The sequence below is a fragment of the Cynara cardunculus genome (genome assembly GCF_001531365.2).
Source record: "Cynara cardunculus var. scolymus isolate 2C chromosome LG 1, CcrdV1, whole genome shotgun sequence".
NCBI classification, from domain to species: domain Eukaryota; kingdom Viridiplantae; phylum Streptophyta; class Magnoliopsida; order Asterales; family Asteraceae; genus Cynara; species Cynara cardunculus.
This window is the reverse complement of record NC_037528.1, coordinates 14,346,280-14,373,125: the sequence shown is the minus strand read 5'-3', so window position 1 is coordinate 14,373,125 and position 26,846 is coordinate 14,346,280. Positions and strand designations below refer to the sequence as shown.

Here is a 26,846-nt window from a genome sequence, read left to right as displayed (position 1 = left end):
TTATTTAAATTGCATTATATGTCATGAAGATTTGAAAAAGTTTCAAGTTCTTTGGTTTTTCTTCTATTTCACTATTGATAATCTTCATAGTTTTTTTTTTTGTTTTTTCACTTTTCCCACAATTTTATGTATTTTTGTTTCGTTATTTAGATTGCATTATAGTTTTTATGCACTATGTCATGAAGATTTGAAGAAGTATTCAAGTTCAATATTTGATTTTTTGGTTGCAAAGGTAATAATTTTATATTGATTTGTTTCATGATTTTGGTTGCATTATAATTTTATTTATGTTTGTATCATGATTTTTGTTTGCATTATAACTCTTATGTATTATTTTATATATATATATTAAAGAATAAACCATGAGTGTTTGAAGTGGCCTCTCCTAAAGCCTAGAACCTCATTAATCTTTTTTCTCCTTCATTATCTCAATATCCACTACTATATATTTTTTTTGTCAATTTATGTTTTTTTTGTTAAATGTTTGCATTCAACTCCAAACCATTCATCTCCTTCTATATTAATTCAAATGACATAATTCCAAACCCTTCATCTTTTCCCATCAATCATTTATTTATATACATATAAACAACAACTATTTATTCATCTTCATCTCTCACACCCTCTCAAATTCTATTTCTATCTTATACATCTCTAAATTTATTTTCTTTCTCTTTGGTTTTTCTTCTATTTTACTATTGATAATCTTCATAGTTTTTTTTTTCACTTCTCCCATAAGTTTATGTATGTTTGTATCGTTATGTTATTCAGGTTGCATTATAGTTTTTATGCATTATGTCATGAAAATTTGAAAAGAAGTCTTCAAGTTCAATATTTGAATTTTTGGTTGCAATATAAGGTAAAATATTTATACTGATTTGTTTCATTATTTTGATTGCATTATAATTTTATTTATGTTTGTATCGTGATTTTTCTTTGCATTATAACTCTTATGTATTAGGTAAAGATTTAAAATGTTCAAGTTCACCATGAAAATTTTACTTATGCATGTTAAACGTTTTTTGATTTGCAGGTTTTCGAGTTCTTTAACGTTTATATATCAAGTCATGAAAATTTGAACTTTTCAAGTTTGGGTTGTKGGAATTTTTGATTATGATCTAAAGTAAGAATTTTATGCAAGTTTGTTTTGTAATTTAAAGTGTATTAGAATGTTATGTATGTTTGTATCATGATTTTGATTGGATTATATTTTTAAGTATGTTCTTATCGTAAGTTTAGTCGTATTATAATTTTATGTATGTTCATGTTATGATTTTGATTGCAATATAATTTTATCTATTGGGTTATAAAGATTTGAAGTCTTTAAGTTTGGTATGTGATTTTTTACATATCGTATGGTTGGTCTGGTCCATTCACTACTGTGTTTTTAAAGTCAATGTATGTGTTGAAGATGAAAAATAGTACATGTACATCATCCTTTGAAGGAGACATATCTTTATGTGGAGTATTTTTTTATTCTTAAATTTGTGTCAGATTCCTTAATATTTTCGTCGCTATTATTACTCATTTTATTTAGTTTTACAATTTTATTACTAAACAAATCTCTCTCTCAATATATATATATATATGTGTGGGTATATTAAAATTTCACTAACTATATTTTATTTAAGTTTTTTGAATTATTTGAATATGATTTGTTGATGATTCTATTAACAATTAATATATATTTATATAGACAATCATCAGATCATTAATCAAAGCACTCATGTAATGATGTGGCCTCTTCTCAAAACATAAAAATGTTTTATCTTTTTTCTCCTTTTTTTCAAGTTTTTCCTACCTCAATATTTGTTTTTAATAAAAAAATATTCACATTTAAGACTTTTTAATTAGGTTGTTTCAACCTATTCATGTTTCCTCTAATAATTACTCTTTTAACTCTCATTATTTCTCTCTATTTGGTTACAAACTTTCATTTTCTCTTCAAGGTAAATCTCTATAATAATCTCTCAATTCTTCCTCTATATTCATGTATAATTTTGTGGTACACTTCTATGATAATCTCTCTATTAATCTCTCGATTTTTTCTCTCTATTCAGTTATAAATTTGTGGATGTTATTTGCATTTTTGTTTATTTGAGGTGTCATTCAATAAGACAAATCACGATATGAGTTTTTGTTTATGTAAGTATAATATTTTCTTTTTTTAGTCGGAGACATTCAGATTATAGTTGGAATTATGTAGGCATATCGATTTCTTTTTGTGTAGATAAAGTGGCATATGAATAATTGAAGAAACAATTTAACATTGTTTAAGCATAATATCTCTCTTAACCTCTCAATTCTTCCCATCTATTCAGTTTTTTTTTTAGGTCATTTGCATTTTTGTTTATTTGGGTGTATATATTAAAGTAGAAACCATGAGTTGTTGAGATGGCTTCTCCTAGAGCTTAGAACCTTATTTCTCTTTTTTTTCCTTCATTCTTTTAATATCCACTACTATATTTTTTTTTGTCAATTTATGTTTTTTTTCTTGAATGTTTGCATTCAACTTCAAACCATTCATCTTCTTCTATATTAATTCAAATTACATAACTCCAAATCATTCATCTTTTCCAATCAATTTTTTATTTATATATATAAAAACAACAACTTTTTGTTCATCTTCATCTCTCACATCCTCTCAAATTCTATCTCTATCTTATACATCTCTAAATTTATTTTTTTCATCTTTGGTTTTTCTTCTATTTTACTATTGATAATCTTCATAGTTTTTTTGTTATTTCTCTTCTCCTATAATTTTATGAATGTTTGTATCGTTATTTAGATTGCATTATGTCATCAAGATTTGAAGAAGTTTTCAAGTTCAATATTTGATTTTTTGGTTGCAATACAAGGTAATAATTTTATATTGATTTGTTTCATGATTTTGATTGCAATATAATTTTATTTATGTTTGTATCGTGATTTTGTTTGTATTATAACTCTTATGTATTAAGTGAAGATTTGAAGTGTTCAAGTTTACTATGTAATTTTTACTTATGTTGAACTTTTTTTTGATTTGCAGATTTTCGAGTTCTTCAACTTTTATATATTAAGTCTTAAAAATTTGAAGTTTTCAAGTTTGGGTTGTGGGAATTTATGATTATGATTTAAGGTAAGGATTTTATGCAAGTTTATTTTGTAATTTAGAGTGTATTAGAATGTTATGATTTCGATTGGATTATATTTTTAAGTATGTTCTTATAGTAAGTTTAGTCGTGTGATAATTTTATGTATGTTTGTGTTGTGATTTTGATTGCATTATAATTTTATTTATTGGGTTATAAATATTTGAAGTCTTTAAGTTCGGTATGTGATTTTGTACATATCGTATGGTTGGTCCATTTACTATTGTGTTTTTAAAGTCAGGATGTGTGTTGAGGATGAAAAATGGTACATGTACATCATCCTTTTTTGTGCTTATCGTAAGCATCATTACACAAAACTAAGTTTTCTGTTATCAAAACTAAGACAATAATAATTTCAAAACTAAGACAATAATAATTTCTCTGTCTATAATGAATCCAATTTAAATTTCAGTTCTTCGATTTTTGGCCAACCATGATTAGCTATTGTTTACAACAATCAGTAAACTTATAATATAACGAATGTTATTGCTTACATACCTTGCATTGTATGAGTCCTCAAGATTAGAGGATATTATATTTCATTCAATAATTAATAAAATACTCTTATTTTATTTTCTATTATTTAACTGTATTATAAATTTAGTTATATCATTTCTTATATTGTGATTACACATCTAATTATTCGGATGACTATATGTACATGAATTTATTTAAAAAAAATCTGGAAAATAAGTGTTACAATCTAAATTGAAAAGATTACTTTTGCATACACCTACGATAGTGCTCAATAGTAATCATACAATACTTGCGGGTTACGGCTAACAATTTTTATACAAATTGAACTTCAATAAAATTATTGTTCTGCAACCAAAAAATATAAAATGTATGAATTTCTTTAGTTACAATAAACAATATCAATGAAAAAAATTTGCATAAAAAACACCCCAATGTAATCACTGTCTTATAATACAATTGATTATGAAATTACGTTTCACCTTAATTTGATTACGTATTTTCTAACAAAACAAGTTTCATCACTATGCAACACGCGGTGTGTGAAGTAAGAACCAAATGGCTGTTTAATGAAAAGTTTCTATCATATTTATCTTTATTATTATTATTTATTTATGATATACAATCAACATATTAATTGCTAAACCTTTTATTTTCCTACTTTTTTAACTTAATTTTATTTATTTACTTGTAAATGAATTTGAATCCACAAATACATAAAACTACATATAATTTATTTTATAACAATAAATGTATATTTTTAATTACATGACAATTGAAAAAATAAAAATCATCAATCAATCAATATATATCAAAATACATTAAAATTTCTCAATCAATTAATATATCAATATATAATTAAAAATATATTAAATTAAAAACCAAGAGGTGGTTCAATGAGAAGTTTCAATCGGTATTTTTTTTCTTTATAAATAAAACTAAAATGTACATACATTTATTTTTATTTACATCAATGTATATAAATTTCTATGTACTGACAATCGAAAAAAAAATATCATCAAAAATCAATCAATATATCAAAATTTCTCGATATATCAATATATATTTAAAAAATATACTAATATAAGATCAAAAGGTAGTTCAATAAAAAAATTCAATCATATTTATTTTTTAAATGAAATTAGAATCCACAAATATATAAATACATATATATATATATATATATTTAATAATACATACATAGAAGAAAGTTCGAACGAGAACGTTAATTATTAAAAAAAACAAGAAAAATGTCGTTAATGTACAAACTCACATGTGATTTTACATTAAATGGAAGCTTGCGACTTTTGAGGCCACTTAAGTCGYAGGGTAAAGTCGTCTGGATCATGTATGAGTTGTTATATGAATCATATATAATTTATTTTTAATAATGCAATTATATGATAAATTAATTGAAGAATTTTAATTGTATTCACTCATTTCTTAAGGTGCAACATGATTGCAACCGTCGATGTTCATAATTCCGACATACAAGACGTTTACGTTTCTCTCTCCACTAAGTAATCGTTTTGCTTTATGAGATTAGTTATGTATAATATAAATATCTTTTAGGTTTTCTTTAATTTACTTGTTTTATATGTGTTAAAACAATATATTATAGATTGATTTTTTATGATATTCTTGATAGTTCTTTTTCTTATGCCAAAACTTTTATAAGTTATCTTTTGGTTGCGTAAGTGTTCATTACTCAATTTATTGTCAATCCAAATAGCCCTATAGATTCCTTTTTACAACAAAGCAAGAAAATGAAAAGTTGAAGTTAGATTCATGTAATGCCTTATGATTGACTCATCGTATATTTTAAGTTTTCCAATATGGTTCTTTTTTGCTTCTTTCAATTGATTTTCTTACATCAATGTAAGTTGAAATATTTGAAGGAGACATATCTTTATGTGAAATATTTTTTATTATTGAGTGTGTCAAATTCCTTGATATTCTCATGTTATTATTACTTATTTTATTTAGTTTTACAACTTTATTCCTAAACAAATCTCTCTCTCAATATATATATATATATATATATATATTAAAATTTCACTAATTATAGTTTATTTAACTTTTTAGAATTATTTAAATACTATTTGTTGATAATTCTATTAACAACTAATACATATTTATATAGACAATCTTTAGATTATTAATCAAAGTACTCATGCTACCGTGCAACGCACGGTTCCCATACTAGTATAAATAGAGGGAATTACAATTTTTGGTCCCTCTCGTGGTTTATTTTAGAGTTGTTCATGGATTGAGTTGATCGGGTTGAAGATATTTGAACAATTCAATTCGATATAAAATCTTGACCCAACTCAATCCAAACCAAAGTGCAACCCAACTCAACCCGTACGGGTTGATACTTTGATATATTAAAATATTATTCTAACCTTGAATATATTATTTCTCTACTCATAATTTCTTTTTCATCATCAGTCATTTGATACAACTTATTCATACTTCTTACATATATCACATTCAGTTAATTTTCTCAATTTACATACATATGTTCACAGTTACTAAACATATATACGAATGAGTTATATATAAATATGAATAGATTGAAAATATATGTATATGAAGAGCACACATGATAATGTAATTGTCTAATGTATATACTTATAGAAATTCAACAATCATGCTAAATCCAAGAAATAAAAGGATATCGGGTTCATCGGGTTGAGTTGAGTTTAAATAATAGTAACTCAATACTTACGGTTTGACAATTTTACAACTCGATTAGACATCAAATTGCTTCGAGTTAAGTTATTTCACATTGGATTAATCGTGTTGGTCGAGTTTTTGAGCACCACTAGTTTATTTCACATCTACATATTTTTCAAACACATAATATACATTCATAGTTTCTAATTTTATTTTTATAATATCAATGGTCTTTTAAGTTAACATGTAGATAAATTCGTATGCCAGTCATCTGATGAGGTAAATCTGTCTTTTTTTTTAATAATAATAAATTTATATTATGCGCCTAGTATAATATATAATTTGGTTTTTTATTTAATAATCTATTAAATATTTTTAATAAATTAATCAGCATAATAAAATAAATAATTGTGATCAACTAATACACCCCGTAACACCCGTAACAGTTTCAACGATTCGATTTCGTATTTTCATCTAAGAAAAAAACAATTTCTTCCATAAAAACGTAGTTTGAGGGCTTTCTGTTTTTTTTTTATAAATTATCTTTTAATACATCTTAAGTCTGATTCATTAAGATGTTTAGGTATTAAGAGCGTTTATTTTATTTTCAAAATAAGAGCTTAAAAGCTCTAAATATCCTCTGAAATTTTAAATAGTAAATATACCTCTTAACACCTCTTAATCCTAATCTGTCTTTTATCAAATGGTTCGTATTTTGTGGGTTGAAAGAGATTTATTATCAAAAACTCTTTTTCTTTTTTACTTTTGTAAAAAAAATTATTTATCTTTTCTATTTTTGACCGATTCAAATTTAAGACTTCAGACTTAAAAACAAACAATCTTATTGGTCCAAATTTCAGATTTCAGGACCACCTTTTATAGCATAAACGAAATCAGACTTCAAACTTCAACATCTCTTAAAAAACAAATGTCACCTCAATCTTCCGTCAAATGCCTAGCAACGTACCTATAATATGTTAGTGGTCAAGACTTTCCTAAATAAGATATTATCGGTTATATTACCGCTTAAATCTCAATCTTTCAATTTCAAACAACCAATGTCATTTCCGTATTTGGAAAAAAAAAGAGTTTGGGGATAGAGATATTCGGAGGATACGTACTTTTTTTTCTCAAAGATTGACACTAATACGCCCAAAAAGAAACAACCCTAGCTAAAAAATTTACGAACATCTGTTTATTCATTTCCTATGGCAAATGTAAGTTTTCATGTACCGTAACATTTATCGGCACAGAGGGAGCGAAAATGGGTATGTTTTTGAGATTTCTGCTAACTATTTGGTTAATTGGTGGCACCGCAGGCTCGATATATTTGCTATCGAAAAGATTATTACAAATTGGCATACGAGTGGTGCACCTACATAGCGAAACATGTTTAGAAGACACCGTGTGGTGGCCGACATGCTTGTTGGCTCTCGTGTGCATTTCGTGCATCCTCGGGCTCATGGGGATCATTTGTAAGATCACATTTTTGCAATGGGTCTTTAGTTTCTTGGTGAACATCGGCATTATTTGCGTCATCGCGGTCATGATTTGGCGCTTGCTTATGTTCGGGTTGATTCGGAAACCCATACCGATGGCTTTCAACGAAGTTTACAGGAGTAATTCGCCGTTAGACGAAGAGTATAAGCAGATCCTAATCGATGCTTTGGTTGCAGACCATGTGTGGCCAATGGTCGAGCAGTGCTTGACCGAGCTTCGATTTTGCGAAGAAGTCTCGGGTTCTAAAAGGCTCTTTGGTAAAGAAGATTGGAAAATCGAAAATTACTACAAATATTTCAGGGTACGTATCTTGTAACATCCTCGTAATTGTTACAGTTTCATATCGGCTAGATTTAAAAATTTTCTCCGATATATGGTGGAACCCCATTTTATGCTCAATGGTTTTTTTAAGAGTAATCTAACGAGCTTCAACATATTTAGCATGGTATCAGAATCCATTTCTACCGTGTGGGACATCTTTGTTTAGTAGAGATGCATAAGGCTCAACCTTTTTCGGGCATGGACCCAGGACTTTCAAACCCGTTTTCATTGAGAAGAAAAAGGCCCGTAGTTACAAAGGGCCCATCGGGTTCTTTCAGGCCGAACTTTTTGGGCTTTTTTTGGGGTTAACCAGACTTTTCGGGCTAGGCCTAGACCTGGTCTTGCCCCCAAAATTTCCGCATGATCAGGCTCTGAGTCCAAACTCGGACCGGGCTTCGGGCTCACTAGGTCCAGGCTTTTTCAGGTCGGGCTCGGACTCATGCCCTGGATTGTGCATGCATCGGGCTTTTTTGTAAATCTTTTTGTCCCTCTAACCTCCATTGGAGCTCCATTAGAGGAAGGCTTCAATATATATTGGAACCCCTTTTTTCTTCAAGGGCTCTTTTGTAAAATAATTTAATGAGGTCCAACGTATTCTTAGTTTTATTGTCGTTATCATTACATCACATATCTAACTCATGGTTTTAGGAGGGATGTTGTGTGCCTCCGCCGAGATGTGCAAAGCAATTTGCCTCGTTCAAAGGCATAAGCGATCACGACGATTGCGTAAAATGGGCCAATACGACCACAAAGAAATCGCAACATACCAAATGTTATGAATGCAATTCGTGTAAGGCAGCACGCATGGCGACTTACCAAACAAACCAAGACAAGGTCCGTATGCATTCGGTTATTATCGCTATTTTCCTCTTTGTAGCCAGCCTCTTTAGCTCGATGGGTGCTTTCGACTAAAACGAACAACCAAACATAAGTTGTTGATTCAAACATGTATGCAATGTAAATTACTTGTACTTTCATCAGTTATCTGTTATACAACGATATCGATGGTTTTAGTAGCAGTAAATTGTCGTGTTACTCGAATATAAGACAAACAGTAAGTTATACGATAATGAAGTGGAAACGATAAAAAGTGCGACGATTTTAGGATCTCAAATGTGGAATGTTGGCAAGAGAAGCTTGTATCTTGTCCTCTGAGAAAGATAAATCAACCATGCCACCCTGCAGGTATTTCTCGTAAGCAGGCAGGTCGAAATGACCATGCCCGCACATTGCCATCAGTATCACTTTTGATTCACCGCTCTCTTTGCAGTGAAGGGCTTCACGAATCGCTGCAGCTATGGCGTGTGTGGGTTCGGGTGCTGGAATCAGTCCTTCTGACCGAGCAAATTGTATGGCCCCTGCAACCATTTCATTTGTCGATCGAATTTAGACGGTTGATTAGAGAAACGAGTTTTAATAACAAGAATGGACCCAAATGAAGGTCATATTTTTGTTTGAAATGACAGTAGATGAGTAGTTTTTTAGAGTATAAACTTGTTACAAAAGAAAACGATGCAATTGTACCTCGAAAGCACTCGGTCTGTGGAATCGCGATTGCTTCCATGAAACCCAGTTCGTAGATATGCGAAAGCAGTGGCGCCATACCATGATAACGCAATCCTCCTGCAAAAGTCCACAAATCTTTAACAAAATTGTAACATTATCATTCGATTTAAAGCAATAAGTGATGGACATTACAAGATTATTACGTGAAATGTAGGTTTTATACTAGACCTGTCTAAATGTCCTAATAAAATGCTTTATTGGACTTAAATTTACAGGACCAAACAATTATATGCCATATATAAAGATGTTACAATAAGTTGACATGACAGTTTTGGACATCATAACAGATTTTCTAAAAATGTCATATTAGCCTTTTTTTTTATATGACATTTTATTTCAAAAGCCACTTAAGATGCCCAAATACGCTATTGTAGCACACATGTATATAGTTTAGTGCCATAAACCTATAGTTCTATTGGGCGTATTAGGCGGTCTATCAGGACATCTATACTCTATAAAACAGTCTATATAAATCAGTCTATTAGGACATCTATACATTGTTAGCATCCTATAAAGCTGATTTTACTATACTGAGAGAATCGAATTGTAAAGATTACCTGCATGGATAGGATCGGGAATGAAGTCATGGCCGAGTGTATGCATCTTCATCAAAGGAGTCATTCCGGCTGTATCTCCATAATCATAGGCATAAACACCTTTGGTCAATGAAGGGCAAGCAGTAGGCTCTACAGCTCGTATAAGAGGATTCATTTTCCCTTTAAGTTTCTCTCTTATAAAAGGGAAACAAAGCCCCGCGAAATTCGACCCGCCACCCGTACATCCGATAATCACATCAGGAGTCTCCCCAAGATCCTCCATCTGCTTAATGCATTCTTCCCCAATAACAGTTTGATGCAACAAAACATGATTCAAAACACTTCCTAAACAATATTTAGTATCTTCATTAAGAGCTGCCATCTCTACAGCCTCAGAAATGGCAATCCCCAAACTCCCTGGACTTAATGGATCCATTTCAAGAATTTTTCGTCCGGATTCGGTGAGGTTGGAAGGAGAAGGATGAACCTTGGCTCCCCAAGTTTGCATCATCAGTTTCCGATATGGTTTCTGATCATAAGAAGCTCGAACTTGCCACACCTTTTTCGGATCAAACAAGATTATTATAAGGTTTAGAACTCGCAATCATTCAAAAGAATCTAGATTATGAATTCGTGTATGCACACGTATATACAAGTAATTTATAAGTAATAAGTAATTTTTCGTTATGCACATACATAGAAATGTATGCATATGTGTATAACATACAATACAACTTACTTCACAGTTAAGACCAAATAAGCTGCAAGCAAATGCTAAAGAACTCCCCCATTGGCCGGCACCAGTCTCGGTGACGACATTCTTGACACCTTGCTGAGCATTGTACCAAACCTGAGGCACGGCGGTGTTCGGTTTATGTGAACCAGCTGGGCTCACACCTTCGTATTTGTAATAAATTCTTGCAGGGGTATCAAGCAATTTCTCCAATCTCTTGGCTCTGTATCAAATTGAAACATGTAAGATCTGATGGAATGTTGTTTATGAAATCAGCAATTCTAGTGTTCAGATTGGAAAACATATAAAAGAAGCAAGCGACCGGATTAGAGGGGTAGGGCGCCATAGCCGGTAAATATCAACAACTTCATCTGGGATGACGATGAATCGCTCATCGCTTGCTTCTTGTTTAATCAATTCATCTGGAAAAAGATGAGATAGGTCTTGAGGTTGTAATGGTGCAAAGGTCTTTGGATGCAATGGTGGCGGAGGTTTGATGGGGAGATCCGCGATGATGTTGTACCAATGCGTAGGGATTTCTGTTTCTAAAGCTCGAGGACTGGTTGATTTTGCTAGTGAGGACTTCCATGGATTTGGTTTATTAGCATTAAACAACACATTTCCATGATTTTTTGATTGACCTGAAAGGGGAGATTTGCAGAAGAAGAACAGCAATTAGATGCTAATCCTGAGTCGATAGTTGGAGCATTGAGATCAAGCAGAAAACAGAATTGTTCATCAGGAAAATGAAGAGAATATGTGTGTTTGTTTTACCTTTGAAGCAAAGAGTTGGAGTTGGGTTGATGAAGAGAGATTGGGCCATTGTTGCAGAGGTGTGGAAGATGGTGTGGGATTGAAAAGATTTAGGTTTTTGACAAGATTTGCATTGAAGACGACACCTGGACCACTTCTATCCCGGCCACGACGAAACCGTAGATATATTTTGTTTTTGGTGCTTTTTGCATTTTGCGTTGACAAAAACACCATCTTTATTAGAGGCACACCCCTTTACGTCACTTCTCACCCCCTCCCCTCACATCTTTCCCTCACTCACATTTTCACGTTCACCAAATTTGTTAAAATTTTAATTTTAAATTTACATTTTATACTCATATAATTAATTAATTAATTTACTTTACATCTTTTTTTTAAGTTTTTTATTTTATACCCTTATCAAATTAACACATATAATCGTATATCAATTAAAACATATTTATAAAATACATTTTTATTTTAACAAGTTACATCATTATAATCGTCTCGTTAATACCTTCAAAATAAGATCAATATTGAATAGTTTTTGACTTAATTATATTATTATAATACTATAAAAAAATATTTTTAATATACATAATTTATTTATTTTAATTTTCGTTTTACACTATTATCACATTGAAAAACATAATTTTATATTAATTAAAATTAGATCTAACAATGAAATTAACCTCTTAGGAAGCATTTTCATACCCTTTATTCATCTTGTTCATTTTACATACTCATTTTATAATATACTTTTTATTTTAACAAATTGCACCATTAAAATCGTCACGTCAATCTCTTCGAAATGAACCTAATAATGAATATTATTTGATTTCATTATATTATTATAATTGTATTTTCAATAACGGGGCGGGGATCGGGGGATTTTAACGGGGACGGGGGCGGGGACGGTGATCACCGGCCCGACCCGATATGTATATATATATATATATATTTATATATATATATATAGAGATTTTAACGGGGATCGGGGAAACCGCGGGGACCCGATGGGGATCCCTGACGGGGATCGGGACGATTACGGAGACGGTTTTAGCTATTGGTTTCGGGGACAGGGATACCAATACCCGGCCCAAACACGGCCCGCTACCATTCCTATTAAAAATATGTTTAGATTTTAATAAGTTACATCATCGTAATCGTCTCGTCAATAACTTCAAAATGAACCAAATATTGAACATCGTTTTATTTAATTATGGAACCGTAATTATATAAATATCATAAGGGTATAAAATAAAAATAAAGAAGTAAATAAATATAATAAATTTTTATAAAGATATAAAGTATAAATATTGAAAAAAATTCATATACAAATATATAATTTAAAAAATACATATTTTTAATACTTTATTAATTAATAATAATATAAAGTTAATTAATTTATATAATTATTAAAAATAATATGTATCCTTAATACTTAATTAATAATAATATATAGTTAAYTAATATATGTAATTATAGTATAGATAAAAAACCTAAGGGATATAATAGAAAAATATTTAAAAAATTGAAGGGTAAAAACTAAAAATATTAAAGGATTAAAATTGAAAAATAAAATAAATAAATTTTTAATTATTTTATTGTATTATATAGGTGGGGTTATAGAAAATATAGGGGAAAAGAAATAGGAGGGGGTGGGGTTAGAAAACGCGTTCCAAAAATTCAATCATATCATAACAATCTACCAATCAAATTAATATGACTATAAGTGGAGTGTTAAGGTGGTTGACTGCATAAAGTTTTCATTTCTTTATTTATTAGATAGTTTATTTTATTTTATTTTAAGTCATATTTATTACTTTTATTTATTATATTTGGAGCTAAATTGAGTGATTAGCTTGTTTTTGCAGTATTAGAGTAAAAAATCCTTAAACTTGAAATCATATTATTTCTATGTTGCAACATTCCAACAACATTAAACTGTTTGTTATTTTCAACAGTTTTCGTCTTTCAACTTTGTTTTAACAAATTTGACCCACCACATTTGACACCTTGAAACAATTTGTGCACCTCCTCTCCTCAGCTCCTCTCAAACTGTTTCAAAAACTAAGTCATTTGATTTTATAACAATCACCAATCAAATTAATATGACTTGTGCATATACGACTATATATGCAACCAGGGCCGTCCAAAGGGGGCGGCACAGGCGTATGTCTAAGGCCCAAAAATATCAGGGATCCAAATTTTTTTCTTAAATTACAATAATAGTCTAAAAGAATTTAATAAGTTAAAGAAACCCAAAAACTTGTAGCATATAATAAGAGGCGAAAAGAATTTAGTAGATAATAAGTTCCAAAAAATATATCAACTAATTACATTGGAGAATAAATTTAAAAAAAATTAATTGATCATTCATTATATGTTATTGTTGATTGCATCTCTAATATTTTTTTTTTATCTCCAATAAGGTCCGATTATATTGATTATTGTTATCTCTATATGTCCGACTATTTAATTTTGTGTTTCAACAATTCAACGTTAAGATCATGTGCTTGCTATTGCTATATGTTTTTGTTAGATATTTGTATTAATTTATATTTCTATTGACTATTGCTATTTGGTTATGTTGTTCTAATTATTTGTTTTGGTGGCTATTACTATCTATTTTTGTTTCTACATAAAATATTTTACTATTGTTTGACAATCAATTTATTGTTCTTATAATTTATGACGTATTTTCATAATTTTGTGATTAATCAATAAAAAAATTTACTAAATGTATTTAGTAATGTCTCTTATATACGTCATGTTCCATAAAATTTTAATCTTAACATCTTATTTTAGTTGAGCAAAAAAAAGAAGGAAATATAATTTAAATATTTTCATCAATTGTTTGACTTATGTATATTTCATTGGGATTCCATAACACCAGAAGATTCTATTTTAGTGCTCAAACAATCATTTATTAAGCTTGCATATTATATGTTTCATTTATTATTTATTTTTATTGGATCTCAATGGATCATCTTTTCTTTCATATTCTTATTGATCTTCATTTGTCTACTTGTCCAGAAAATCTTGATAATCTTCTTTATTATTGATTCTTCATTGACTCTCACAATTACTTCATTCATACGAATTCTCTTTTTGTATCAAAATGATACATATTTCTTGTTATTAACTAAAAAAATCTTATTTTTTATAAAAATTTATCAATCATAGTTTCTATATTTTTGGTTTCAAATTACCTAATAAGAAGTACATAAATTCAAGTAATCTCTTATATATCTATTATAAAGATAAATAAGATTTATTTTCTCAGTAAATTATTAGCATTTCTTGTACTTAATTTATACTGATGAAAAACATTTATTGAATTTTTTCGTACTTATCGAGGGTCATTACAAGAAAAGTAAGCTTTGATGATGCACCTTTTAGTTATGACATGTTTCTGCCACAAGTTATAACGACATATTGTTGTTATATACTATTTTCTGATGATAAATAGACTTTTAGCGACGACAAAGTCGTTGCTAAAAACCTTGTTTTTTGCAGTGGGCTTTGTTATTACGTTCGTCCAGAGCCTATAAAATTATCAAGAACGGGATTGTGCAACTACTTATATCAACTTTAGATTAAAATACGTGTTAAAAGAGTGTTGTTATATTCGTGTAATTGTATTAAAGTCACAATCGTACATTAAAATATAAAAAATGATAAATAAGTGCGAAAATTTAAAATAATTGTATATTTAATCGACCCTGTAGTGTATCTTTAACAAGATATCCAAAATTTCATTAAAATATAATTTTTTTTTGAAGTTTTTAAAACAAAAATAAATTCAACTAAAAATTTATTTGGAAGATTATAATATGAACTATATTATTAAAATATATCATTCGTCTAATATAATATTATACCTCTAAGTATTTAATTTTAAAGTTTTATAATTTCCTCGTTGTTATCGTTTAGGAGTTATCTGAATTTGGAGAAATTTATACTCTTTCTTTTATATTTTTCATTTTGGGAAATCTGTTGGAACAAAAAACATGTTCAAAATCCCTAAAATCTCCATTTTAGAGAATTTATTAGAGATTTTTTTTAAAAACTCAAAATTCAAAATTTTCAAAAATAAATTTACAATCATCTCCAAGAGCTACTTCATTCTAATTTTTAAAGATTATAATATTAAAATATTTTATACATATAATAAAATATTATCTCTCTCATAAATATTTAATTTCAAGAACTTATAATAAAAGAAAATCCTTATACTCATTTTTGTGAGTTCTTTAAATTTTAAAAATTTCATACTTTTTTTTTCATTTTAAAGAAAAAATTTATAATATAATGTTAGAGAAAAAAATTCAAAATTTTATTTTAAAAATCCGTTAGAAATTAATACGATCCATAAGTTTTTCTTCTTCTTTTGTAGGTTTGATGAATACACTAAATTCGTATCAAGTATGACGTGAGGCCTCGATTTCGAATGCAATTCCCATCAGCTATAATCATTTTTCAAATGGTCACGTCTAAAGTGTATCTGATTCAACCACAAGAGTAGTGTCTAATTGGTTTGAGCTTGGCTCCAAAGGTCAAAAATACCAAGAGGTCCAGGTTCAAATCTAATGAGGAATAAAAATTCCCTTGTGGCCACATAGATTCAAATACGGTGACTCCGGGCTATTTGCAAAACAGGTGGTCGTCCTGGGATTAGTCGGCTCACATAACGGGTTGGATATCTAGGTTAATTAAAAAAAAAAAAAAAAACAACCGTATCTGATTCCTATAAACAAGACATATATGGAAATTCAAATATAACCTTTCTAGGTTCCAACTTCCAACCATAAAGATTGGTCCTCACCAGTTATATCCGGGCCTGGTCCCAACCCATGTAGATTGGTCCTAACCGGTTGTATCCGGCCCTGGTTCTAACCGTAAACGATCTATACCCTTATCACTTTAACCATCAAGTACGCATCACCCAGTCAGAAAACAGGAAATAAGCATTATTTCAACATCATTTTAATCATCTTACAACTGTTATTCGTTAACCTCCATTACTGACCACACTCATAACTCAAGTTCAAGAAATTTCTTTATAATTCCCATCATCTGACCGCCAGGAAACCGCCCAAGACAACCCCTTGCCGCCACTATTTCATTTAACTTCCAAACTGAATCGCCGGAAAAGGCTTGACTTGTTTCCTTTTCTTCTGCCACCACATCAGCTGATGATAAGTCTTCACCGGCTTTGATGATCGGTAGAGGAAATGCATCAAGACAAGTTTGTTTAACCACCGACTCTCCGCCAACTGCGCCCACATAGTCTTTCAATCGACACAACGTAAATGGAACAGGTTCAAAGCTGTGATCTCCATATTCAACAGGAGTTGAGTGGTCTCCCGTGACACAAAGGGAAAACTGGAACCGGCCTGTCGATTCTGCCTCCCAAAGAAGCCTCGCAAGCTGCCCTATGGCTTTGTCAACGGCTTCCAACCCTTTGACTTTAAAAACGCTTGCTTTATCGTGACCTGCATCATCTATTGCCTGCAATTTATCAATCAAGAATTTAACCTTTTTATTTGGTTTCCATTTATTAGAAATGAAGATGGGGCCACAACCGAAGAAAATTGTGTAAATGAATGAAGTCTTAAGCTCTTAACCTTGTTCATATAGACAAGAAAGGATCTTTATTCAATTTGTCAAATACCCATAAAACATTGAAACAAGTTAAGAATGGAAAAGAAAAGAAAAGAAAAGTTGAACACCTTTATGTGAAGAAATCCGAAATCATAACCATCAGAAAGACCAGGTTTATGTTCATCTTCTCCTGGTACGAAAACATTGGGGCAAGGCTGCATAGGAGCCGATAATGCCTTTGCTATTGCAGTTGCTTTAGATGTCAATAAGGTCCGATAATCTCCTGTGGCTCCTGGAGCTTCTAGAATGTCTATACCAAGGGATAAGCCAAGCCCAGCTATGATTTTCGTAGGAGCCACCATGCATGGCCGTAGTCCATGGTTCTTCTCAAATGAAGGAACCTGTAAAAAGTTACATCTCTGTGAAGACTTCTTCTTGTTTGTTTCATGCAGAGATTGCATAAAGATGATATTATACCATACATATTCGGGTTACTAGTAAATCCAAGCCTCCCTGAAGGTCAAGGATTCAAACCTCACTATAATAGTGAGGCAGTTTGTGTATTTGCCATATATATATACACACATATATAGAGAGGGAGGGATAGGGAGGTTCAGGGAAACCCCCTCCCCCCCCCCCCAAAAAAAAAATTGAGGAGCACCATTGCAACTGTTCATCTTGACGGTATGCACATGTGCATACAAGTAATTGAAGTTGTTTCTTTGATACCTGGACAAATTGCTTACAAATTACTTGTATTCACATGTGCATAGCGTAAAGATGAACGGTTACCAGGTTACCAGGGTGTTCCTCAGTTTTTCATTTTTTGCGGTTTTCTCTTGAAACTGACCCTATATGTATTTGAAACTGACCCTATATGTATGGGAAGCAGCATCCGTTGATGAATGGTTATTGACGCATGGCAACGGGGCGGGGATGGGGCGGGTTTTGTAATCCCCGGCCCCGGCCCCGGTTCCGGTTTGTAATACCGTCCCCCGGCCCCGGCCCCGGTCCCCGGCGGGTACGGGGATTATCATCTCGTCCCCGGTCAAAACCCGGTAAACCCCAGTCAATCCCCGGTCAAAAGTATGCTTTAGTTTGATTATACCGGGGATCCCCGGCCCCGACCCCGTTTTGAGTAACATTCCCCGTCCCCGGTTTGAGTCTACCGGGGATCCCCGTCCCCGGGACCCGTTTTAGCGGGAATCCCCGTCCCCGTTCGGGTCGGGGTAAAATCACCATCCTATTCAATGGCGGTCCTTATAAACTAATTATATATATATATATATATATTATATACATTAAAAGAAAGAAGATGATAGATCATACCTCAATCCTAATACCACAGCCTCGTAAAAGTACAATGTTGGCAATGTTCTTTCCTTCAGCAGCACGTTTCTCATTCAGGGGATGAGCCACCAAGATTTTAGAAATTTCCTTGGATAATTCATTGACAACGATGGCGGTATGCTTTGCCTCTTCTGTATCATCAAGAGCTTGTGCTTCTAAAAGTAACCGGTTATCCTTCAATGGATCAGTTCCTGATATATTTCCACTTAGTTTGGGTCCTTTCACAACCACCCCACATCTGTGCTCCGTTGCATACCTGAAAAAAATCTAAAAGAAGCATAAGAACCATATACATCAACATCATTATTAACACTAACGAGTCATTTGCAACCAAAAATACAGTTCCTATTTTTTGAAAGCTTCAACATTTTTAACTTGCCCATTAATATCATTATGAATAAACTTATGGCTATTGATTTAGATCCACAAGTCTTGTAATTTGTATTTCTTTGATAGTTAAACTTTGTCATCAAGTCTGAAACCATGTTACAGTTTCGGTAGTTATCCACATTGTAAAGCAAAGAAAGTTCAGTTAAGAGGATATGCACACCTGACTCTGACTTCATACTCGGGAAAAGATGGCAGCTTCATTTTATCCAGTGCTGCACACAAGATGGGGCCCTCTTCTTCAAAGTGTCTATCTGCCCTTCTGCTGGTGACTACTCCTGTTTTCTCATCCAGGGTTGCAAAGTTTGACTGATGGATTGTCATAGAAACGAAAATCAGCATCAACCGCAATCAAGAAACAAATAAAAAATAAAAGTTGGTGGATTCTATTTGACATCCACACAAAATAGAACATATGTTGACACTAGATATGGAACTGTTCACTGTGGTGTAAGAACACAAAAGAACAAGATTTCTTGATGATTCTTCTTATAATCATCTTTTTCACCATTAGTCCTCACAAACATGCCAAATCTCAGACTTTTGTTAAGTAACGTAATAGAGGGGATGAAACAATTGATTTCAACAACCATTAAGAACATATTGTATATTTAGAAGAATAAAGAATAAGATGTGTTATTGCAAGATTCAAATATGTATACAGTAATTTCTACTTCCTCCATCCTATGAAAATTGCAGGTGCTTCCATTTTGGGATGTCTCATCTCATAAAGTTTCAATCTTTTTTTTTTTTTTAAGTTAAGATACTTCATTTTACCCATTGTCATCAATATAAAAGATCTGTGATCTTGATTTGGATCCATAGAATCCCCCAATTTTATCATCATTAGAGGGTATTTAGGATATTTAACTAACAGTAAAACACTTTCCTCGACCCATGTGTCCAGTCAAACCTTGCAATATTCATGGCACAGAGAAAGTATATTGAAAGAAAAAGACAATTCCTTTTTTCCAAGTATAATTGATTACAAATATTACAAAAATGAGCATAGATGTGGTAACTTTTACTCATGGAGATCTGAAATTACAAATTAAGGTTTAGTGTATGCATCAGACAAACCAAAAAAACATAGGAGTTTCAACCTACATGTTTGCGTTATCTCAAATAAAATCAGTGGCAAAACAGTCTTGCACACACAATAACTATGAAACACAATATTTATGCTATCACATTGTGCTTAAGGTTATCCATTATTCCTCCCTTTCATCTGCTTAAGGTTATCCGTTATTTCGCCCTTTCATCTACTTAAGGTTATTAGTTATTCCTTCCTAGTTATCCGTTATTTTGCCCTTACATCTACTTAAGGTTATCTGTTATTCCTCCCTTCTATTGACTGGTGCTGAATGTATCGGTCTTGGTCGTATGTGGGTGAAGCAATGGTAAAGAATTAAGAAAAAAAACCATTCTAATCAGATCTAAGCACTAAGGAAGACCCTAATTACCATCAACATGAGTGGCAAATAGGCATCTACGTTAATCGAATTAAAGTAGTTCTATTATGTCTATGTGATATTCAATTAAACAGGATTTCTGCCATGTGTATTTTGTTTTGTTATTCTCAATCCATAAGCCAATTTTCTATATTATGTCCATGACCCTCAGTAGCATCTATGCTCTCCCATGCTTTCAATGTGCTTAGTTGTTTCAACTTTTTTCTTATTTCCTACCTTACTTACCTGTCCTACTTTTACAAAACTCTTGGTAATATACCACAATTATCTCAACCACTCATGTAACTTTTCAAAACCGTCAAATCCTTATCTTCACAAGCTATTTGGGTCTTCAAAAACTTTACTCCAAAAACTCTTCTCAAGTCAGGGTCTCCATGGAAACATCATCTTTAGTTCTTTACCTCTTGGGATAGAAGTAAGGTCTGCATACATTCTACCCCTCAAGACCCTTCTGGGTACTGATCGGTTTGATTTATGCCATTACATTGTACTTGAGAAGTGTCCAACATATGCAGTCTTGAGCATATAGATACTCATTTTAAGATGTGCACAAAATGGGTCACCTACCCAATAGATATCAGGAACTCATGTGAAGGAAAAAGTTAATGGGTGGTGCTAAACATTTCTTTTTTGTTGATTGAATTGCAAAGCAAAGCAACTGCAAAGAGCTCTCCATTTTGTGCAACCAACTTTCAAAATTTCTCATTTTGGGAAACAAAATGGTACCAACTTTGTTTTCATTCCTATTTTGGAAACATAAATTTGGTCACCAAGTCCCACAAATGAGAAGTGTTGAATGTTGTTACTCATAGTTGAGGTTTTGAAAGTCGGTTCCTCAATAGGAACAAAAGCAAAAGTGGTTCCATTATTATGGAATTTGCCCAAAAACTAAACAAACCTAAAATTTTCACATACTAGAGTGAAAGGACTGTTGATCAATTGAAACTCGACTTTTGCGAGCAATCATCATTTATATTTACAATATATCAAACATATTCACAACATTGGTATTTCAAAGAAGAGTAAGCCATTATACATACCTTAAAAGCAATATCCCCTGGTGCCATGGCCAATCCAGCACCCATTGATTCAAACGCGCCTCGGCCACGGTAATACACCCGAGGATCATAACCCAATAGCGAAAGGTGAGCAGTGTCACTTCCGCAGCCCAAGCCTACTTCCACTGGGTCCATAAGACCATTAACTCCAGCTGAAGCAATGGCATCCAAGTTTGGCACTTTTGCAGCTTCAAGAGGAGTTTTGTACCCAAATCTTGGAATAGAAACATCTCCCAGTCCATCAATTAGGACAAATGCAACTCTCCTACGTGGCTTTTCCGAATTAACCATACTTCTTCTTATACCCTTTTAAGAATCCAACAACTTTGAGGATCCATCATCAAGATCATGCCATAACAATAAGAAACACAGTGAATACCCTTCCAAAATTCAAAATTTTTTAAATGTTTTGGATAGTGTATGAACATGCTAAAAGCCTAAAATTCAAATGTATTTGACCTAGGGTTCATAATCAATTGATCATAGAATATAAGAACAAATCGGAAGTGAAACTAAATTAATAAACCCTAGACAGTCTGTTGCGATCATGAATGGAGATTGGAATCAATCAACAGAAAGAATAAAGAATCTCGAAACATGTTACGCAAAACCCATCATTAAGGGAAACAATTGCATCACTTGTGGGTTCATACAATTAAGAAAGCAGGAATTGATAATATAAACAAGATTTGAAACAGACTGACCTGATTCAGTGAAGGATTTTGAAATTAGAGGAAATTTTGGGAACAGGGTGTTGAAAAAGATTTGCTATTTGGTGAATCTTTCGGTACTTGATTGCGGTTTCGATAATGGAGCATCTACCCTCACGTCACACACGAATTCACAACCTTTCCACTGTGTTCGCTTGATTCAGAAGCAGAGAGAAGGAAAAAACGTTGCTGCTTCTTTTTAAGATTATGCGATGACACGTTCTCAATCTCAAATATATTTTCTTGCCATCTGTTTATGCAGAAATCACCAGTGGCATCTTTTGTATAATGGAGAAGATTGAAGTTACGGCGATCTGAATCCTAGCTTTTAATCTATCTTTGGTGAAAGTGAACATTTTCACTGGTGTTTGGATTGTTTGTAAAACCGATTTATTGATTTATATTGATGTGAAATCAGTAAAAAAAAAATTATTTTTTAAGCGTTTGAATAAGCAGTTTATACGGTGTTAAATCAATAATAAAATGTTTTTGAAGAAGTTAAACTATTCTAACTTATAATAAATTGATAAAAACTTTTATAAAAAAACATAAATTATTTTAGATAAGCAATCCCAAACATTTCCTTATACTTCTCAACACAACTTTCTTTTTTATCATAATTTCTCCCAACTCTTCTATAATTACTTGTTTTACTTATTTTTTAATCCATTATGTCCGGAACAATTTGTACATTCTTCGACTAATCTCAGAAGTCGGAGTCCCAATGAATAGTAAGAAAAAATCACAATAAATTGTAGGGATTGTTTTCTCAAAATTGTAGTAATCTAATAGAAAGGATCTAAAACTATAAATAATGTTAATAATAAATATTTGTATTTAAACATTTAAATTAGAAAAACTATAAAATAATTATAAATTTAATAGTGAATTACATTGTTAGTTTTTGTTTCGTTTATTACACAGGTGGTTTTTAATTAGTGTTCCAAAGTCCAAACCGCAAAATCCACCACCTAAGTTAATATTGTTAGAGGAATTTCTATTAAATCAATAGTGTGCCTCTCATGTAAAAGCATTTTCTTCTTTTTACCTTTTTTTTTTCTTTTTGCCCATTTATTATATTTTAACATTATATTATATATTATCAGTAAATTTAAATTATTTGAAAATTAATAAATAATTACCAAAATTAATATGTTTAATAATAACCATTGATTATTAATAATGTGTGGTTGAGATTATATCTCACAGTTATCACAAACAATCGAGTTTTCTCTTAATTGGACCCCTATATATGTATATATAGGGTTGGGTTCACGTGAGAACAAGAGTTTTTCGTGAGACCCGTAAGACTTTATGTTCATTAATCAACTTTATAAGTTAATGATCTAACGGTCTAAATTGCACGGTGACAATTTTGTGATTATTGATAAATCTCGTGGCATTTATGAATGTTTAGATTGTCAGATTGTAGACTGGGTTGAGAATTGGTCTTCCGGGTCTCACGAAAAACCATTGGTCTCACATGATCCCAAGTATATATATATATATATATATATATATATAGGTTGGTTATTATACAACCTTTGACATTTGTGCAACCAATACAACCCAATCTCAACCGTCCATTTCATTTGATGAATATGTGATTTCATAGAAGTTTTGATTGTTTCCTAATATAAAGTATTAATCATAATTAATGAACTCTATTTATATTCCATAAATATTCAAATCATAATAAATGAACTTTTATCATTTCTATAAATATCTCAATTAATTGGGTTGCAAGTGTTGTACAAATACACAAGGTTGTAAAAGAAATATACCCTATATATATATATACACACACATATATACATACATACATACATACACACATACATAGAGAGAGCATTTAGTTTAAATGTTAACTTAAATTATTGTGTTAACTTTATGAACTTTTTTAACCAATCACAATCCATCTTAGTATTAGGTTCTACTATATCTAATAATTTAATATTAAGGGTATATGGATAATTTTTTTGTAACTCCTGTATAATTAATTGGGAGTTACGTGATCCATAAAATCTCATGATTTTTACATTTTTAATATTGGTCTTGTGATTTTTTTTTTAATATTGATTTTCCATTTTTAATACTTATAAATTTGTGATTGGTGGAGGAGATCCGCTAGTAAAGTGTTTGTTATCGTTCAAGCAATTATGGATAAAGACATTGGAAAACAACACGACAACATTGAAAATGTTAAAATTGTTTAGGGTGACAGTCGGAGTTCGAGATCGGGAAGTGAAGTAAATAATCAAAGCGAATGTCTTGCTAATTATGAACACAAATTGACATGTATACACCCATATGAACACATGTGACAATTATGAACAGAAATTTAACATATTCACCAAATGAAACACATACTCACCATGCTATTTAACCCCCTAAAATAAATTACAATTTTTGTAAATATGTTATTTCACCTTATGAAATCCAAACACAATTTTCTGATTGCAAAACTAACAGCATCTATAGAATTGCCATCTATTAAAGCCTTCAAATCACCATATTCTACGATCACACCAGGCCCTATGCCTCTGTTTCATAACACTACCCACCAATATTGTTTCGATTTTGACCTTGGATCAACGATACAAAACCACTAATATTGAAATCCCAAACTTAAACCTCTTTGTCCCTAAGATCAAAACCATAACAAACAACACCTTCAACGCAACCGCAACTACCTTATTCAACTTTGTCGTTTCAACGCTCTTTTCTACGACAATTATACTCAAATTGTCAATTTCCATGTTACGGCCACTCTAAGTCACCCCCTTTGTTTTTCGTTGAAGATTTACGAAACTGATCGTGATTCCCGACGTAAAGATCAACAAGAGAAGTTGGGAAAACCGGTTTCCACAACAAGAGAACCACCGTGTTTCGACGATACCGAAGATGATCGGCCACGAATTGCGAAAACCTCATGCACCTAATCTTCTTCCAACTAAATGACATGCAAAAATCGATGATTCCTAGTGACAGGAGGCGACGCCGAGAAGGAGGAGGAGCAGATGATAGGAGGCGACAGAGAGGAGGCAACAGGTGAGATGAAGCCCATTTACTGGGTTTAAAAACTCTAACATGCCTTTCGATTTTTTTCTAATTTGACAAAAATACCCTTGTGTTACCATTTTATATCAAATAGACTTATTCTTTTAATGACATCTGGTTTAATCTAGTATATGAATTTGATTAGTTCTCAAGATTGTTAATCTTTTTTGATCCTCACATAATTTAACCTTTATATATAATAAATGGGAAAATATATAGTGGTATCGTAGTCCTTGACCTCGTAGGAGGTCAGAGGTTCAAACCTTACCAAATATGAGAAGGGTGTGTGAGTTTTGTTGCATTTACCGTATATAAATATTATATATTTAAAAAAAAACTTTTTGGAGATGGAGTTAACAAAACGCAAAGTAAACACCACTTATATGAATAATGAATTTTCTAGGCCAAAATTAAAAAACAGGTAAAGCATAGGGATCAATAATGTTTCACTCTAAAATAATATAAATAATTAATTAAAAATGAAAAAAGAAGTTTTCATTCTAAAATAATATAAATATTTAATTATTTATTAAAAAGGAAAAAGAAGTTTTTGTGGCTGCTGGGATTCGAGCCCAGGTCTCCACGGCCACAACGTGGAATTCTTACCACTAAACTACAGCCACAGGATGTTATTTAACAGGAATTTATGTAATATATTTGATTTAATATTAATCAATCGTTGACGAGTCAACTCAAATTTGCAAATCTATTTTATTAAATATTTAAATCCATTATCGTAGAAAAAGTCGTTAAATCTAACAATATTTTATTCAGACGCAATGAAGGATGCAACAAATTATTTTCGAATTCAAATTACTTTTCTTACGTTTTTAAACGATTCGTGATTCAACGTATTGTAATGACAAAAAAAACATTCATCAACATCTTTGGTATTTTTTACAGGCTATTTACGAATCAACACTTTCATATACCTCACTGATAAAATTCTAGTCCATCAAAACGGCACTCGTATGCAATAATTTATCTGGTAAACGCTAACCGGATAACAGTCATCACATTCACTTACCGTGTATAATTATCGGTTATTATTATTGCTCTTATCGGATAATATTAACAATTATTGTCATGTTCAACCGATAAGCGAAAGTGTCTTGGTAAATGCTTACAGGATAGACATTTGGTAACCAACTCCTTAATGTATTTGTCCACATACAATCCTGTGAAAAGAAAAAGAACGGGATTTCCTCTGCACATGATATAGGACAGGCCCTTATTCCTTAGTCGGCTCGTATCACAATCACTATTGTCGTCGTCATTCACAAACACCCATCAGATAAACGTACGACAACCTATGACATTTGTTGATGACCGACCCTAAAGAAAAACCGACCACAATCTTTTACATTCTTACGTCTAAAAAGTTTACGACATGATTTTGAAAAATATGGATCCAATCTCGATTTGTTTGTTTGTAATTTATATCACTACTTGTTATTTTATTTATCAGAAACTCATATTAAATTATTTACCAAATCAAAATTTACA

General features: G+C 31.5%; 3 protein-coding genes and 1 non-coding gene across 4 annotated transcripts; 1 reads left to right on the top strand and 3 right to left on the bottom strand.

Moving 5' to 3' along the window:
* The first annotated feature begins 7,548 nt into the window (after positions 1-7,548).
* Positions 7,549-9,017, top strand: LOC112509915 (tetraspanin-3-like). Its single transcript, XM_025115127.1, has 2 exons — positions 7,549-8,085; positions 8,754-9,017. The coding sequence occupies exons 1-2, from the start codon at positions 7,549-7,551 to the stop codon at positions 9,015-9,017; spliced, it is 801 nt and encodes a 266-aa protein (XP_024970895.1).
* A 96-nt stretch (positions 9,018-9,113) lies between these two features.
* On the bottom strand, positions 9,114-11,763 carry LOC112515100 (tryptophan synthase beta chain 2). Its single transcript, XM_025121796.1, has 6 exons — positions 11,715-11,763; positions 11,263-11,581; positions 10,947-11,163; positions 10,229-10,766; positions 9,630-9,728; positions 9,114-9,463 (listed from the first exon to the last, which is right to left on the bottom strand). Exons 1-6 carry the CDS (start codon positions 11,761-11,763, stop codon positions 9,207-9,209), a joined length of 1,479 nt encoding a protein of 492 aa, XP_024977564.1. The 3' UTR covers positions 9,114-9,206.
* A 4,887-nt stretch (positions 11,764-16,650) lies between these two features.
* Positions 16,651-22,425, bottom strand: LOC112502767 (probable 2,3-bisphosphoglycerate-independent phosphoglycerate mutase). Its single transcript, XM_025106775.1, has 6 exons — positions 22,275-22,425; positions 21,553-21,894; positions 19,204-19,349; positions 18,633-18,909; positions 17,432-17,704; positions 16,651-17,210 (listed from the first exon to the last, which is right to left on the bottom strand). Exons 2-6 carry the CDS (start codon positions 21,859-21,861, stop codon positions 16,734-16,736), a joined length of 1,482 nt encoding a protein of 493 aa, XP_024962543.1. The 5' UTR covers positions 21,862-21,894; positions 22,275-22,425; the 3' UTR covers positions 16,651-16,733.
* A 3,466-nt stretch (positions 22,426-25,891) lies between these two features.
* On the bottom strand, positions 25,892-25,963 carry TRNAH-GUG. The gene has a single exon. It is a non-coding gene; the product is annotated as a tRNA-His (tRNA).
* Positions 25,964-26,846: the final 883 nt, after the last annotated feature.